Source organism: Mercurialis annua, linkage group LG5 (genome assembly GCF_937616625.2).
Source record: "Mercurialis annua linkage group LG5, ddMerAnnu1.2, whole genome shotgun sequence".
NCBI classification, from domain to species: Eukaryota; Viridiplantae; Streptophyta; class Magnoliopsida; order Malpighiales; family Euphorbiaceae; genus Mercurialis; species Mercurialis annua.
The window spans coordinates 17,672,760-17,688,567 of NC_065574.1; the positions used below are offsets into that span (position 1 = coordinate 17,672,760).

At 35.6% G+C, this 15,808-nt stretch overlaps 2 protein-coding genes across 2 annotated transcripts; both read right to left on the reverse strand.

Annotated features, from left to right (window-relative positions):
- Nucleotides 1-320: 320 nt before the first annotated feature.
- On the reverse strand, nt 321-6,018 carry LOC126682093 (uncharacterized). The gene is made up of 22 exons (XM_050377644.2): nt 5,730-6,018; nt 5,480-5,609; nt 5,321-5,400; nt 5,128-5,214; nt 4,958-5,008; nt 4,757-4,874; nt 4,628-4,684; nt 4,464-4,528; nt 4,104-4,187; nt 3,949-3,999; nt 3,806-3,868; nt 3,645-3,691; nt 3,440-3,509; nt 3,288-3,350; nt 2,385-2,474; nt 2,183-2,221; nt 1,851-2,078; nt 1,662-1,747; nt 1,474-1,522; nt 1,290-1,370; nt 1,071-1,164; nt 321-935 (listed from the first exon to the last, which is right to left on the reverse strand). Exons 2-22 carry the CDS (start codon nt 5,595-5,597, stop codon nt 712-714), a joined length of 1,845 nt encoding a protein of 614 aa, XP_050233601.1. The 5' UTR covers nt 5,598-5,609; nt 5,730-6,018; the 3' UTR covers nt 321-711.
- Nucleotides 6,019-9,955: 3,937 nt separating this feature from the next.
- Nucleotides 9,956-15,234, reverse strand: LOC126682185 (ABC transporter D family member 2, chloroplastic). The gene is made up of 10 exons (XM_050377777.2): nt 14,959-15,234; nt 14,687-14,888; nt 14,260-14,327; nt 13,802-14,128; nt 13,548-13,712; nt 12,828-13,056; nt 12,423-12,655; nt 11,999-12,320; nt 10,410-10,681; nt 9,956-10,267 (listed from the first exon to the last, which is right to left on the reverse strand). Exons 1-10 carry the CDS (start codon nt 15,172-15,174, stop codon nt 10,082-10,084), a joined length of 2,220 nt encoding a protein of 739 aa, XP_050233734.1. The 5' UTR covers nt 15,175-15,234; the 3' UTR covers nt 9,956-10,081.
- Nucleotides 15,235-15,808: the final 574 nt, after the last annotated feature.

Sequence of the window (15,808 nt, forward strand, 5' to 3'; positions counted from 1 at the left end):
TGTGACTTCAACTGCTTTTTAAACCAGCTAATGCAATCATCAGATTTACTTTTACCTCAGCTTCATCTACCTAGGTCATTTTATGATCATCGCTCTTCCCTTCTCTCACCGTAGACGGCCGGCGAGATTCCATACATTTTAAGAGTAAAAAATATAAAAAACTAAAAACGAAGAGTATTTGTTCTAAGTTTTGACAAGTGAGGTAGGATTTGCCAATATTTTAGAAAACGGAGTATTTTTCCTAAAATTCTCTAAAAATAAAGCTTTTAATCAAACTAAAATGAACACAATTAAAAATAACAATTTATAATTAGTAAAAATTGCAGAAAGTTAGATATTCTGAATTATTAGGCCAAAAAGAAACATCTATAAAGGTGAGAAATGAACAAATTAGCATTTAGAACTCACTACAACCAGCATTAATTTGTATAATGCTTCTAAAAAATCCTCAACCAAAAAAAAGGCAAAATTCAAGCTTAAAAGCCCTACTGCATCGAGTGGTGACTGCAGTATTACATCCCCAAGTTCCATTGATAAACTGAAGATTACAAGCTGTCATTCTTAGACCAGCTTCTGCCTAAGACTTCAGAAACGAAAAACTACCCACTCCTTACCGTACGATCTCAGCTTCTGTACAAACAAAACCGAAAACAACCAAACGACTTATAGCAAAACTAGAGACCATTTCATTGTCCAACTCTTTGTGCTTCATTAAAAATGCACACCATTGCCATTGCCATTGCTTTGCACACCATTGCCATTTCCATTGCTATACACACCATTCAAGGTGCCATTGCAAGACTTAAGACCATTTCCATTTGGGTACGTTTTTGCTGTTAATTTTCCATTGCTCAATTCATTTCCCAACGGCTTGCGTACCTGGCCGTAATTTTTTAACACAGCTTCTAGCTGCCCACTCGCTGCTGCTATGAGTCCTATTACATGACAAAACAATACTAAAATGAAGATTCCCATGTGTGCGCACAGGCAAGACTAAGCCGAGAACATGACGATGACAATTACTTGTGTCCAAAACGCCAAAAGAATTTAAATAATAGAGATAATCATACCTAAAAATACAGCTGAAGGGTTTCCTGGCCTAGATTTGAACTCCGGATGAAACTGAACTCCCACAAAATATGGATGATCAAGCAATTCGATAATCTGTTGCAATGATAACAAAATGCTCTTGAGCACCACTAAGTACCAAATGTCATAAGAGGAGAGATAATTGCAATTGCTTAAGCTCATACAGAATGCACATGACCAACATTCTCAAAAAAACTTACCTCCATGCGCCGACCAGTTTCATCTCTGCCTACAAATGACAATCCAGCATCTTCAAATTGTGATATCATTGTAGGATTGACCTACGAAATGTAAATATCTTTTTAGACATCATGGATGAAGAGGATAATGGGCTGCACCTCTAAGACTATGCTTTTATATGCATTGTCTAAGAATAGTAATTACCTCATATCTATGTCTATGCCTTTCATCTACAAAGCTGACATTCCCATACCTACAAAGATCAAACTGAAATAACTTAAGATTTATGTCACTGTTTCTACCAAAAAAAAGACATGCCTAGGGTGGAACTCAAAACAGCATACCCTAAAGAAAATTTTGAACATGGATAAGGATTAAGGTCAGAATCTTACAACTTTGCAGATTTACAATCAGGAACCTCAAAATGTGTCCTCCTTGATCCCAGACGCATGGTTCCTCCCATATGCGTTGTTGAACCCTTTTAAATTTCACAAACATTATTGTTAGCCTAAACAAGATTATACAATAAGATAGACTCTTTCCATCTATAGTGAAGGAGACTAAATTCCATGTCAACATACCTCAGGCATAAATATGACACAAGGATTAGAAGTTTCAGGATCAAACTCTGTACTGTTTGCGTCATTCAAACCAAGAACAGATCGGGCAAACTCAATGACAGCAATTTGCATCCCCAAGCAAATGCCCAGAAATGGAACTTTGTTTTCACGAGCATAATTTGCAGCAAGAATTTTTCCTTGTACACCTCTATCGCCAAATCCTCCTGGTACTAAGACCCCATCAGCTCCCTGCATCAAAAGAGATGTTACCGGCTAGTAAGAAGTACTGCAAACGACTTGCAAATAAAACAAGCAGGAAATGATCCGAAAGATGGGCAACCATAAGAAGTCACCTTCAAAAGATTCCATGCAGCATTGTGAACTTCAGGAGCCTGCATCAAATAGTAATAATAGTCAAGAATCAAGTTCTACATATAGTATATGGCAGTAATTATGAAAAGTTACCAACTTTGGTTTTCTTTCTCTGGACACATGCTTGGAAAAGAGTGCATAACCACAACAATCTTGTGGCAGAAATCAATTTAAAGTGCTGACCTCTAGAGCAGTAACTTCTTCTAGATCACTGGCTGCAATCCAATCCACAATAAGCTTCCGGCGGCAAGCAACTGAAGCATGCAAAAGAGCCTGTCACAAACTTAACAATATCAGCATGTTACAAGATTTTCAGTTATTACATCCAAAATTTATGTAGGTAGGCAAATCTGATCAAAAAAGGTTGATAGGCACATTACTGCTGTTAGAGCTCATACATCAGAAGCACAATAAAATTATAATAGAAACTAAAGCCAGTGAGATTAATTAGTTGCTTGAAATCTAAAATGCATACATGTTAAGCATGGCCCATAGCTCATAGTACAAAGGTGATATAAGAAACGCTTAAAAAATAAATAGCATATTTCAAAAATGATCTGCTAAATATAATACTATCATAAAAGAGTATCTAAACATTAATTTTAAAGAATAAATTCAAGTTGGAGGTCATATATAACATCAATCCAAACAAACTGCTAGTTTATTTTCATTTAGCAGCATATTAAAGTGGTCACAAAAACTCCCCAGCCTCACTTAAATTGAACTTACTGTCTACTGGTATCCGATGAAGGGCATTTTCTGAAAAGTTTTTAACCAAAACTGCACTTCATTACTTTGGTTCACACTGCCACTCAAAAGGAGAACTATAGCTATGTCTGAATCATTTGCCAACTGTTTAAAAGGTAAGTTGTGTTATAAAATCGTATGCTTATATTAAAATTGTATTTAAATTAAAATTGTGAGTTTTAGATTTTTTTCCCTTAAATTCCACCAACATGCAAGTGCACCACCTTAAAAATTAATAAGAAATCATTGAACAACTAAAAACGAAAAGTTCTTGAAAAAAATTATCAAATTTTGTCAAAAAAAAAGAACTATCAAAAGAGAAAATTAATACCCATTTACCTTTAAGACAGAAAGGTAGGAATCTGAAAGGCCTGTATATTTTCCAACCATGGCAATTCTGACCTAAACATAAAGATTTTATGAACATATTTAGTTGAAATGAGTAAGTATTAAACAACTAAAACTCGCAACTAGGGTTCTTTGATACCCACTGATTCATGCAGCATGTCACAAACTTTTGTTCTAGCAGTCCATGCTTGCAAATCTGGCTCTTTGGCATTGCTGAATATTAAAATATATGTTAGTGCAATATCAAAAGAAATCTAACATCATAATTACAGCATTGCCACGCAGATCATTCCGTAACATAAACATTAAAAAGAAATGGCACGAACAGAGTAAGTTTACAAAACAAACCCTAGAAGGTCCAGCTCTTTCAAGATCGATTCATGTGCCTTTTGATCCTAGTCATTTTTAGGGCGGAAATGAACCAAAAAAAATTGAGTTAGATTCAAGTTATGGTTAATGGCCTTAAGAGCAAATTTGAAGTTATTAAAGTGTCCAGAAAAACCACGCACTCGTAATAGCAAAGGAATGTGCCAGATGTTTGGAACATCATGTAGGGTAACAATGTTCTCGGCCTATGCAGAATTCAAATTAAATGAGAACAGAATGTATTGGTCAGGAATTCAATAAAATGAAAAATGAATAGAGACAGTACCGGCACATGACAAAATTGAGAGAGTTTCAACTTAACATTCTCATCAAGTTCCTGTTGGAGATAGTACCAAGACATGAGATCAAAATCATGCAAATGAAAGAAAAAAAGAGGAAATGCGGGGAGGCGGGGAGGCGGGAAAGAAATAAGAAAAGAACCTTTGAACTACGACAAGCTAGGATGTTTGGTGTCAGCCCCAGTCCTCTTAGCCCCCGAACACTATGTTGGGTTGGCTTTGTTTTCTGAAAATCAAAGCATTCATACATAGTTATAATTAGAGACAACAAATAGATTAGTGTCATTTTCACCATGATGCTATGAAACTCATGACCATGCAAAGAAAAGATAAAAAACCCAGTTTGACAGAGCTGAGCTGAACACTTAATACAAGGAAAAAGAAACCTAATAAGAGAACTCAGTTTCTTAGCATTTAAAAAAATACTTTTTTTCTTTTTCGGATTTGTGTACAGAACTCAAAAATATTTTTCATACTTTCTCGGATTCTCTATATATAATACCTGTTCGCCAACAACATTGATAACTGGCACAAGGCTGACATGGATTAAGCAGAAATTTCCAGGTCCTAAATTCAAGCAACAGCAGTGAGGACTACACCAAAGTGCTTCATAGTTAACAGTTTATTTCAGCTAATAAAATACAGGTTCAAACAGTGGAAACTTACCTACACGGTAAGAAAATTGCCCGAGTGCTTCTATAAAAGGCATAGATTCAATGTCCCCTGCATCACACGAGATCAATTTTAAGAAACCAGTGATAATCACACAAACGTATTCTAATGACCACAAATTACCAATTGTGCCACCCAATTCAATTACACAAACATCAGCTGGGCCTTCTTTTCCATCGACTGGTATCACTGCCACACGTTCAATCCATTCTTGGATGGCATTGGTAATGTGTGGAACTACCTATAGAGAAAACAGTCAAAGAAAATGGTTGATTCATTACACATCATGACATTCGCGATAAACAAAGAAAACGGAAAACAAACCTGCACAGTCTTGCCAAGGTAATCTCCTCTTCTTTCCTTATCGATCACAGACTGGTTAAATCAAATTCATATATTAGAAAAAGCAATGTATTAGGAGAATAACGACATCACATAACTCGGCCATCAATTGCTACTTTGGTTTTATATGCACACCTAGCAACTTCCATTACCTGGTATATTTTTCCAGTTGTGACATTGTTATCGCGAGTTAACTTGATGTCTAAGAATCGCTCATAGTTACCAAGGTCCAAATCCACCTTTTGAAGCACAAAAACCCGATGAGCATGCCATATCTACTCTCTTTGCCAAAAAGCACATTAAACATAAACATAACCGTAAGAAGATGTCCACAAAATAAATTACCTCGCCACCATCGTCTAACACAAAGACTTCCCCATGCTCAAAAGGCGACATGGTCCCCGCATCAGTGTTAAGATAAGGGTCTGCAAAATATACACAAAGTAGCCAAATTTACGATTTTACACAGAAGCAACAAAACATACTCTTAGAATGAAGAGTTACCAATCTTGATAGAAGTCACACGGAGGCCACAGGCTTTAAGGAGGAGACCAATGCTACTGGCAGTAACACCTTTGCCGAGCCCACTTACAACACCACCAGTCACCAATACGTATTTCATTGTCTTCTGGTACTGTTATTAAACAAAAAAGAAGTAATTACAACAAAAGGGTACTCATAATTCAACAAAACAAGAGCTGAAATGGAACCCAAAAATCTAGTTCGTGATATAACCAATGGATAAAATAACAACCTTGTCGCCAATGACGGTCTTAACAATGACCACAAGCTAAAGCCACTGTCTTTGTGTTTGGTTTGTTATGTGAGTGAATGTATCAATAAAATCTTCTTCTTTTATATAACTGTGATCACTTTTTGGTTGAATTCAGCAGGAAAAACAAGACCCAGTAATGAGAATGAGAGAGCAATGAATCAGAAATCAAAGGGGAGCCTTCAAATTCCCTCCCGAATACTCTCCTCTCTTTGTTTTTTTGAGTTTCTCACAAGGGGAGGGGCGGCGGGTTTGAGAGGATACACTCAAACCTTCTTATTCTCCACCTTTTATATTTAAATTTTATTTTAAATTTTATTTTAAATTTAACTTTATAAATTTTAGATATTTATGATTTTAGATATTTAGACACTCCAATTCACACACTAAAATCAACTTACTTTACTATATATGATATATAAAAATAAAGTCAAATTGAGGTATTTTTCTTTAACAACAAGCTACAAACACTTGTAGATATATTTTTTTTGGACAATGGAAAAAAAAAACACAGCATCAATCATGTAGTTATAATTTTCATAGTCATATGTCTGGATGATGAGTAATAAATCCATTTGAAAATATTCAAACTATTGGATCGACGTATAGCTATATATTTGAAAGATTGAATTATAATTATCGTGATAAATGTGAGTGGAATGGATTTCAGGAGTGCTCTCTCAGACTTATAACTGACCTCGATCTGATTAGTTTTGGAATAAGTGGAGTCGTCATCTAGCTCAGTTAGGAAGTACTTTCATCAAAACTCTTGTACTTGACTTATTAATTTTATCGATTTAAAAGACAATATTCCGGAAATCTAAATAATCAGCATATTAGAAAATAAAGGGCCGGAAAGTAAATGTAAAAATGTAAACATGCATTACTTTTGAGACGTACATATGACTCGATCTAGATTAGCATGTGTACAAGTAGCAAGTACTGCTAAGCAAACATATAATTCTGGAGTTTCTAACATATATCAGACATTAGTAGATTTTATTCCATTTGCATGCATAAAATCTAGACCAAATGTATATGTGAGATTGCTTTTAGTTTTACCATCTTGAATTTATATACAACAATTAATTACATTTTCATGGCTCTCCAAAAACTTCTATGTGATTTGTTAGTTTGGAACTAAGTTAGCGTAGTTATCTTAATTAAGCCTATTAATAATGCTAGATTTGGACATTCATGGAAAACGATAGACAATATAAACATACCCAATTGCAGGTGATATACATATAAGGTTCAAAACACTTTTAAACCTCTTTTTTATAAGTATCTAGCGGTTGTATATCGTTTTCCGATCGATACAACCAGATTTAGGATCTGGTTAGAACATGGAATTCACTGGTCTAAACCAAAGTTGATATCGGGTCCGAACGAAGCAAGAAACTGGTATGAAAATTGCTAGTCCGGCGATTTGAACCTCGAAACCCATGATGACATGGCAGATCCACTATTGCTGACGTCACAGGCGGATGCTGACTGGGATGAATGTGAAAGTTACAGAAAACAATCTTACAACTAATTACAAATTTGTGGGCTCAAATGGGGCCCAATTACGAGCTAAAACGACCCTAGAAATACAAAACAGCAACTGAAATTACATCGAAAAATGTGGAAGGGCCTAGCAGCGAAGAACGATGGCGCTAGAAGGACTGGCGGCAGCGCCATCAAGGCAACGGTCGAACTGGGTTCTTGATTTGTCTAAAAAACGTGCAAAAATAGTGAAAACATATAAGTAAAAATAATCAAAATTAAACATGTAAAAATAGTTAGAACACCATAAGTATGGATCTAGGGTGAAAAAGCATGACAGTCATGTCAATTTATACAGTTATGGCAATTTTCATGGCAAGAACAATACGAACTACTATCATGCATCCTAGTAATCAAATATTATATGTACGAATGATAGCAAAAATGACATAAAAGTGATAGGAATGATTTTGGATCCTCAAAGTGCCGTTATGAGTTCTGGGGTCGTTTTTTGGCGATTCAGATGTAGAATCCAGCCCTGAATCAAAATGCAGCAGCGTTTTTGATTGGTTGAAGCATTTAAACTTGATTCAGTAGACTAAGATTGTTTGGAATTGGTGTGTGGGTGGTGTGTATGCTTCGAACTAAACATTGTCCTAAATTAGGGTTTTATTGTTCTTTAGAGTATGTGTTTGATTGTCAATTCATCCCCTCTTATTTAAGGTTTCATAAAGTTGTTTATATAGTGGTTAGGGTTAGGTTAGGGTTCATAATGTTTAAGTTAGCTTGAAACTGTGTGGTCAAGTGTTTAGATTAAGTTAGATGTCTATGATCTTGGGTAATTATTTATTAAATTCCTATTTATCAATATATGCTATGCAGTAAAAAGACTATTTTGGTCTCTGAAAGTGTTAAAAAGGATTTTCAATGCCACTAAGGTCTGTTTTTTTGTCAATTTAACCCATCAAACCTACAAATTGGCTCATAAACTTTTAAGGCATTAAAATTATTCCGATTTCTCAGACTTCTATCACAATTCATTTGGATTTTTATAGGCTATTTGCGGCAAATTACGTCTCAATTCTTTATGTTTGCTGATGCGCACTGATATAGCCCGCTTAAATTCTAATATACGGATCGCTAGCTCGTCACCCAGACGGGTGTCTTTATAAATCATCATCGCATGCTTCAGTCCTTTTTCATTTTTCTACGTGTCCGGAATATAGGTATCAACAATAACCTATTAAAGCCTAAAGAATCTGTGTGTTAGTCTGAAAAATTGAATTAATCCTAAATTTGTAGAGGTTTTTGTGTGTCAATATGCTCAGTTAAAAGAATTAAATATAAAATATATGTGAAAAATATAACTTAATAGCCTTTTTAGCGTTTTTTAAACTTTTAGAGTACAAACCGATACTTTTGCAGAATTTTGATGAGGATTTTAACGCCCCCCTACTATCTAGATTTCTTTTTCTGTATAGCGGAGGCATGTCACTTATTTTGGATACTTCTGGGTGGAGGCTCGTCGTAATAGAGTACCAAAATCAAGAATAGAAGAAACAGATTGAAGATTGAAGAAATCCAGCTCATCAATTAGTTAAATTCAGTTAGCAGTCAGTTAGGAGTTAGTTACGGTAAGTAAGTTAATGGATGTACAGTCAGCATTTCTGTTAACTTGAGTTAACAGCATTAGCCGTTGCACCTTTGTTCTTTAAGCAAATAGAATATTGACAAGTGTCAATATAGCAGTTGTATATAATGAGAAAGCTGAACTCAGCTTTTCATCTTCTTCAAACTTTTATTCTCTGAATTCTCTCAATTCTTTTACATCGCATGTTGTCTATTTGATGAGGATTTTGAAGTCCCCTGATATCTAGATTTCGGTTTTTGAATGGCGGAGGCATGTCGCCTATTCTGAATGGTGGAGCCCGGATGCTCCCCGTTGTCTGTTTGATGAGGACTTTGACGCCCCTCTACTATTTGGATTTCTGTTTCTGAATAATGAAGGCATGTCGCCTATTCTGGATACTTTTAGGTAGAGGCTCGTCGCCTGCTCTTGATTATGGAGATTCTTGAGGTATAGGCATGTTGCCTGTTCTTATCCGAGCTGTGATTTTTGCAAAAGTTGGCCACATTTTTCATTTTCCTGATGGAATTGACCCTGATGCTTGCTCCTGTACTCTGCCCCCTCATTGAAGCATTCGGTTTTTTGAATGGAAATTGGGTGATTCAGTGAAGAGCTTTGTTCGTCTTACTCGGCTTATTCTGAATTCTGCTGTTTGACCATAGTGGGACTCATCTGTGCATATTTTGACATTTACATGGCGCGATTAGAAAGATGCATAAGGACATTTTCAGAAAAATTAACTAATTGATAAAATATTTTGTTCCATTGTCTCAAAATTTGTTCTTTTAAACTAATTTACACTAAATATAAATTTTAGAAACTGTATAAAATTTTATTTTAACAACTAAAACTGACATCAATAATCACGAAGTGAAAAAAAAATAGTCGAATAATGTAAAAGTCAGAGCATAAAAATACTTTTTAAAAAAAGATGCAATGACCGATAATTATGACTCAAACTCATGGCTCATGGAGTAATAGTAATTGATCGTAAATTTTAAGGTAAATGACAAAAGATTGAAGCCAAAAAATGATATGAAAAATGATACTATTCAGAGATTTGATGAACACAATAGGCATTTACTATAGCGTGTATCCCATGAAAATATTTATATGCACGTTCATTTTTATGCTATATTCAGAGAAAAGAAGAGTGGTTACTACAAATAAAAATGTATAGCCAAAACGGCCATCACTTGTTAATTGCCACAATGAAGCATCACGAATTCGACAAATTATACAAGCTTCCATGATCGATAGACTCGATGTGCCAATTGCGTTTGCTACTGTAGGGATCTGGAGTGGTTATATGCAAGACAATGTTGTGGTGCTCGTATAGAGTTCGCCTATGGCCAATACTAATATATGTGATGCCTGCTGCTTCAATCTGCTGGTACAGATGTGCCTGCAAAAGTAAAGCACAAACAAGACTGTTAAATATTCCTTTTTCATAACAATCCAATTTCTTGTACTTTCCAGCCCTGAATATCAGTTATTACAATCTGCAACTGAAGAGAGGAATACTGGAGTTCAGAACCTGAAAATACCTCATTAGCTTCATCTAAAGCACTAGTTGATTCATCTAGCAGAATCAGCTTGGGTTTTGAGAGCAATAGACGAGCAAAAGCAAGGCGCTGCTGCTCACCAAGAGAAAGAACACTGGACCACTCACATGTTGAATCCAAACTGCCAAAACGTGATAAGATATAACCAAGATTAACTCTCTCTAAAACCTGCAGCATATCATCTGTTGTGGGTCTACTCAGCTTTCCTCTCACATTTTCGGAAGTTGCTTTCTCCATCAAGAACGACACTGAACCTATTGCACACATGAATTAGCTTTACTCTGTTAAATGCATGTTAAATTACTTCCATTCAATCTCAGAAAAATGACAATAACAAGATTGCTGCCTAGAGAAATGCAGAATGATTACCCATGCAACATAATCTTGAAGATTAACATTTAAAATTATATTATTTACTCAAAGAATATTCAAACTTGCGTCTTCAGATTGAAAAACTGTACAAGACCTGTATAACGGTTAGGGTCAATGTATTTCTGAATTGAAACAAAGCGTTTCTTACAAAATTCAACTCATCTGTTCCCTTCTCTGATACCGTGATATGGAAGCATCAAAAATATATCAAGAACATTGACATTAGCAATCTCCTCTTTTGACCAATCATTTGTCCCATGGCTTTTGCGTCCATTGATATCCTGCTATAGTACTGCATGACCTTTAAAAATAATTACTTTGTGGCCCTTCTGGGCTGTATCTTAATAACTGCAAAAATCCCGCAGACCAAATTCATACTATCCCTTTCTATCTAGCAATAAAATCCAATTCCAATAAATACCAGCAGATTTGGATAGGATACCAACTCCAATCCCCTCAAGAAAAGAAAACACCTTCTTTAATAAAATAATGAATTTGGGTTGCTATACAGATACTTGGCATGCACTATGTAAGCAGTTTGGGCTACATTTACTATGAAACACACAGATACTAGACCCTTCTTGACTATTTATGTTTGCAGATCACATAATTATACCACAAAATCTTTAGGTGAGTATTGTCAACTATTAAGGACCACTAAAGAAGTGGCAAACCCTTTCTTCTCTTACTAATTATCTTGGGGCCCTCACATTATAGAACAAAAATTAAAATTGAAGCTATTAATTTTGTTCTCTCTCCTCTGAAATCTGTACTCATATTGTGGTTAAATCACCATGATAATGACCTCTGTCATCTTATATTTTTAAAGTCGTTTCCAAAACAAGAGTTCAACCGGTTAGAGGTAATAAACCAATAAATGGAATCATTGACATTCTTGAATTTAATAAACTTAACCTATTGATCAACAGAGGCAAAGATAAGTTAATCAAGCACTTCCTTCAGGTGCTATACAATAACGTGGTTTTATCAGAAATGGTAATTCATAGAACTTCTAAATATAAGTTAACAAGAAGTATGATAAATACAGCAAAGCCCTTGGGTTTTTAGGAAAGAAATATCTTCATTATTATCTAATCCCTTCCTCCCATGCTGAAGAGAGATAAACTAAGGGATAAGGCTTGGTTACCAGGAATAGTAATATAATATTAATAACCATGATCATGATTTAGAGAACATACCAGCTGATTTACCATTTGAAGTTGAAGCTACATCGTCGGCCCATATAGGGTAAAGCAATTGTTGACGAAGTGTTCCCAAAACCATATACGGTCTTTGAGGAAGGAAAAATATGCCTCTAGAATTTCTATCAACTGGCGCTTCATGTTCTTCAGCTATAGCAAGTGAACTATTTACTTCTGTAGCAGGCACATCAGAAGAAGTAGGTGACACAGAATCATCCTCATCATCAACATAGAAAGTTATTTTTCCTCTTCCCATATTCGATAGACCAGCTAGAGCTCTTAACAAAGAAGTTTTACCACTCCCACTGGGCCCTGTTACCTGTGTTAAGCATGCTTTAAATACTCAATAATTTAACCGACACCAGCCTAATAGCTAACCATGTTAAATTGGGAAAGTAAAGTTAAAAGACAATGCACGAACCAGCAAATGATCTTTCTTGTTGATTGCCAATGACAAATCTTGAATCAGTGTAGCTTTACTTGGTGTCTGTAGAGTCAAATTCTCTATATCCAGTAATTTTTCGCACTTCTCAACTGGTAAGCACCCATTAGATTCTAGCCCGAGTGAACTGACAGTACAGTATGAAAGAGAAATCTCTTCTGTATCAGAGAGATTCTTAGTGTTGTTGCTATCCAGAACATCATCAAATTCACCTGCATATAGAACATGACAATGTTAATGATAAATATTAGTACTAAAAGCACAGCCCATCACGAATCTCCCTGATCGCATTATAAATCCCATAGATAACCAAATAAAATATCTTGCATTTTCCCCTTGAAGAACTCTAATCACACACTCACAAAGACACAGTAAGTATAGTACCTAATCGATCAATGACGGCTGAAAATGCACTGATGGCCTGAAACTGGTAAACAATGAGGGAAAAATCTCCCAAGATGTGATTGAAGGCAGATACTGATTGGTTAATAACACCAAACTCAATTTTTCCTGAGAAATACATAGGAGCAACAACAGCAGCAGGAAGAATTTGAATTAAGTACCGGTAGCCATTGGTGAAGAACTCAAGATTTCTAGAAGCAATCAACAATTCCTGGGAAGTACCAAATAAAGAAATGTCAGGATTTACAGTAAATCTAAATTTTATGCTTCACATAAAGATTAGTAGGATAACAACATTGCAGAAAAATCTGAATAAATAACTGTCAAACAACAGAATTTAAACTTGTGCTGAGAATCCCAGAGAATTTATTAAATTGCCTGGACTGAGGCTAACAAATTATTTTAAATGGGATCAGTGTCTTTCAAACTTCGGAAGGGAAGAATTGCACGAGTATACATTTTCAACTAGAACCGAAGTAAATAATAATGAAAATAACTTAATAGTGCTTGAATTCTCTCTTTGAAATAGAACTTCCATTCTAGCATTAAGTCTCTAAAGTTGAAAAGAGGACCAAATCTATACATGCTACCGATTTATCTTTATTCAATTGTTGGCTGCTTTCTTTACCACTCAGGCCTTTTTAATATTTTAATTTTTAGCATAAAATGAGGATATAGATAGAAAAAATAATCTAAGATCACCGTTAAATTTTCAAAAGCAGTCCTGAAGCGCTGCAACAAAAGTTGCATTTCACTCTCTTCACCACCGTAGAAAGCAATTGATTCAGCATTTTCACGAACGCGTACAAGGCCATAGCGGAAATCAGCTTCTTTCTTTTCTTGCAAGAAATTAAGATTAACCAATCCCTAAAAATCGAAAGTGAAAACGATAAATAACTTGCCAATTTCTGAATGCATTTAAAAATTAAACATAAAGATTCAGAAGAAAATCATACCCTTCCAAGAAAAACGCTAATGACAGTTCCACCAACAGAATAAAGAAGGAGGACAACAAACAATGGAGGATAGATACCGTACAAAATGTTACTAAAAGAGATCAAGTCTACAGCAGCATTAAAAAGTGTCAACGAGAAAGAAAGAGCAGTGCCGGTGAAGGAACTCAAGTCATCAACAATGCGCTGATCCGGATTATCAACAATAGATTGGGATTGAATTTTATAAAATGCTTGGTTTTTCAAGTAGCGCTCCATGTAGTACTTAGTCATCCATGACCTCCAGCGTAGCGAAAGTATCTCCCTCGCATAATCTCTTAGCACAAAGAACTAAACAAGCCAACAAACATTGATAAATTCGTCAAGAAATAATCAAATACAAATATCAGAAATTCTCAATATCTTAGAAAAACAAAAAGATTAGCAGAGTAATATACCTAAACAATATTTTGAGTGCTCACCGGAATACCTCCAGCAAAGGCACCGAGGTAGTAAAGCAACTGTGTGGTGAATTGTTCTTGGTCTTTATCTGAGATTTATGAATGTAAAATTATTCCAATTATAGTAACTTACAATAAACAAATATAAAGGTAAATATCATATAAATTCACCAACTATACACGTTTTTTCAATTTAATCATGATTTATAAAACGTCTCAAATATAAACCCCAACTTTCATTTTATGTGAAATCGCTACACCAGTTCATATAATCCGGTGTAATTTACAGAGGTGACAGCTGAAAAATTACTTCCACCTCAGCAAATTGCACTAAAAATTACACAGGATATTTTTTATCATTTTATAAATCATGATTAAGTTGAAAAAACGTGTATAGTATTTTATCTAAAAAAAAAATAAGAGAGAATAGGATAGGTTGAATACATACTAGCAAGAGCATTGTAGAAGTCACGGCCAAGGAAACTGAAGCCAACGCTGATACCAGTGGTGCCTAAAGTGAGAGCAAAAACCGCCGCAAGTTGCAATCTAGCTTGCACTTTATCATCCGACGACCAATAAGGAGCCGCCACTTTCCAGAATCTTTTTATCAGCGTCTCTAATTCTGTCGCCTTTCGCTGTCCATCATAATCCTTTCAAACAAAAAATAAAGAAAATTACAATCTGTTCATAACAGACAGTAAACAAAAAACTGAAACCTACATTGTACGGCGGCGGTGATGGCGGAGGAAATGAAGAGTCGTCGTCGGAGGCGGCGGACGAGGTTCGGCGATTTTTGTGAGTGCGACGGCGACGGCGAGTAGACATGGGAATGGGAGGATATTTGTGAGGAAAGAGAGTTGGGAATTGAGCATGAGAATTGCGATGGTATTGGAGAGTGTTGGGAAGCAGGCAGACTGTGTGCGTGATTGTTTTCATTTTATATTTTATATATTTACAAAAATAAAAAAAGTAAAAGTTTTATTTTTAGATGCTGCTGCTGCTGCTGCTGCTTGGAGTTGCTTTAATTCTCTTCTGCGCCATGAAATAAAATATAATTGCATAAATTATCCTTTCATCTCAATTTTGCGGTCCCAATTTTGCCACGCCCTTCTCTCTCTTCTATTTTTTTTTGAATTATCACTTTCTTCCTGCATTTCTCACTTCCTCTCTTTGTTGGCTTAAGCATATGTGAGCCTGGGTGTGCAAAAACCGTACCATTGTAACTATGGTTCGGTTATTTAGTGAATATGGTTTGGTTCGGTTTATAATTAGATAAGAGTGTGGTATTCAGTTTTAGAGAAATTTTTAAGTAGATTCAGTTTACCATGTTATACATAGACTAAACCTATCAACGTCTGGAGGGTGAGGGTCTCTTCGATTCGGTTGGTCAGGAGCTTTTGACCACTACTGATGGCATTCGTATTGCTCAACATCATTTTATTGCTAAGGAGTGCGAACTAGCGGCAGAGCAGGCAAATTGCTCTTTTGCCGAATTGTAGGCGAAGGAGGCGCTCATTGAAGACCTCCTGCAAAAGAAAAATGTCGATCTTCGCACCGAGCTTGCTCGGCT

Bases quoted from the DNA above. Each gene is read 5' to 3' on its own strand.
- LOC126682093 (XM_050377644.2), bottom strand. From the start codon at position 5,597: ATGAAATACGTATTGGTGACTGGTGGTGTTGTAAGTGGGCTCGGCAAA. The intron at 5,401-5,479 runs GTAACTCTTCAT...TATATTTTGCAG, and splicing joins TGTGACTTCTATCAAGATTG to ACCCTTATCTTAACACTGAT. The intron at 4,529-4,627 runs GTAAGTTTCCAC...GCTTGAATTTAG, and splicing joins GCAATTTTCTTACCGTGTAG to GACCTGGAAATTTCTGCTTA.
- LOC126682185 (XM_050377777.2), bottom strand. From the start codon at position 15,174: ATGAAAACAATCACGCACACAGTCTGCCTGCTTCCCAACACTCTCCAA. The intron at 13,057-13,547 runs GTGATCTTAGAT...GGTACTTCCCAG, and splicing joins CTGCTTTTGAAAATTTAACG to GAATTGTTGATTGCTTCTAG. The intron at 10,268-10,409 runs GTATTTTCAGGT...TTACTTTTGCAG, and splicing joins CTTTAGATGAAGCTAATGAG to GCACATCTGTACCAGCAGAT.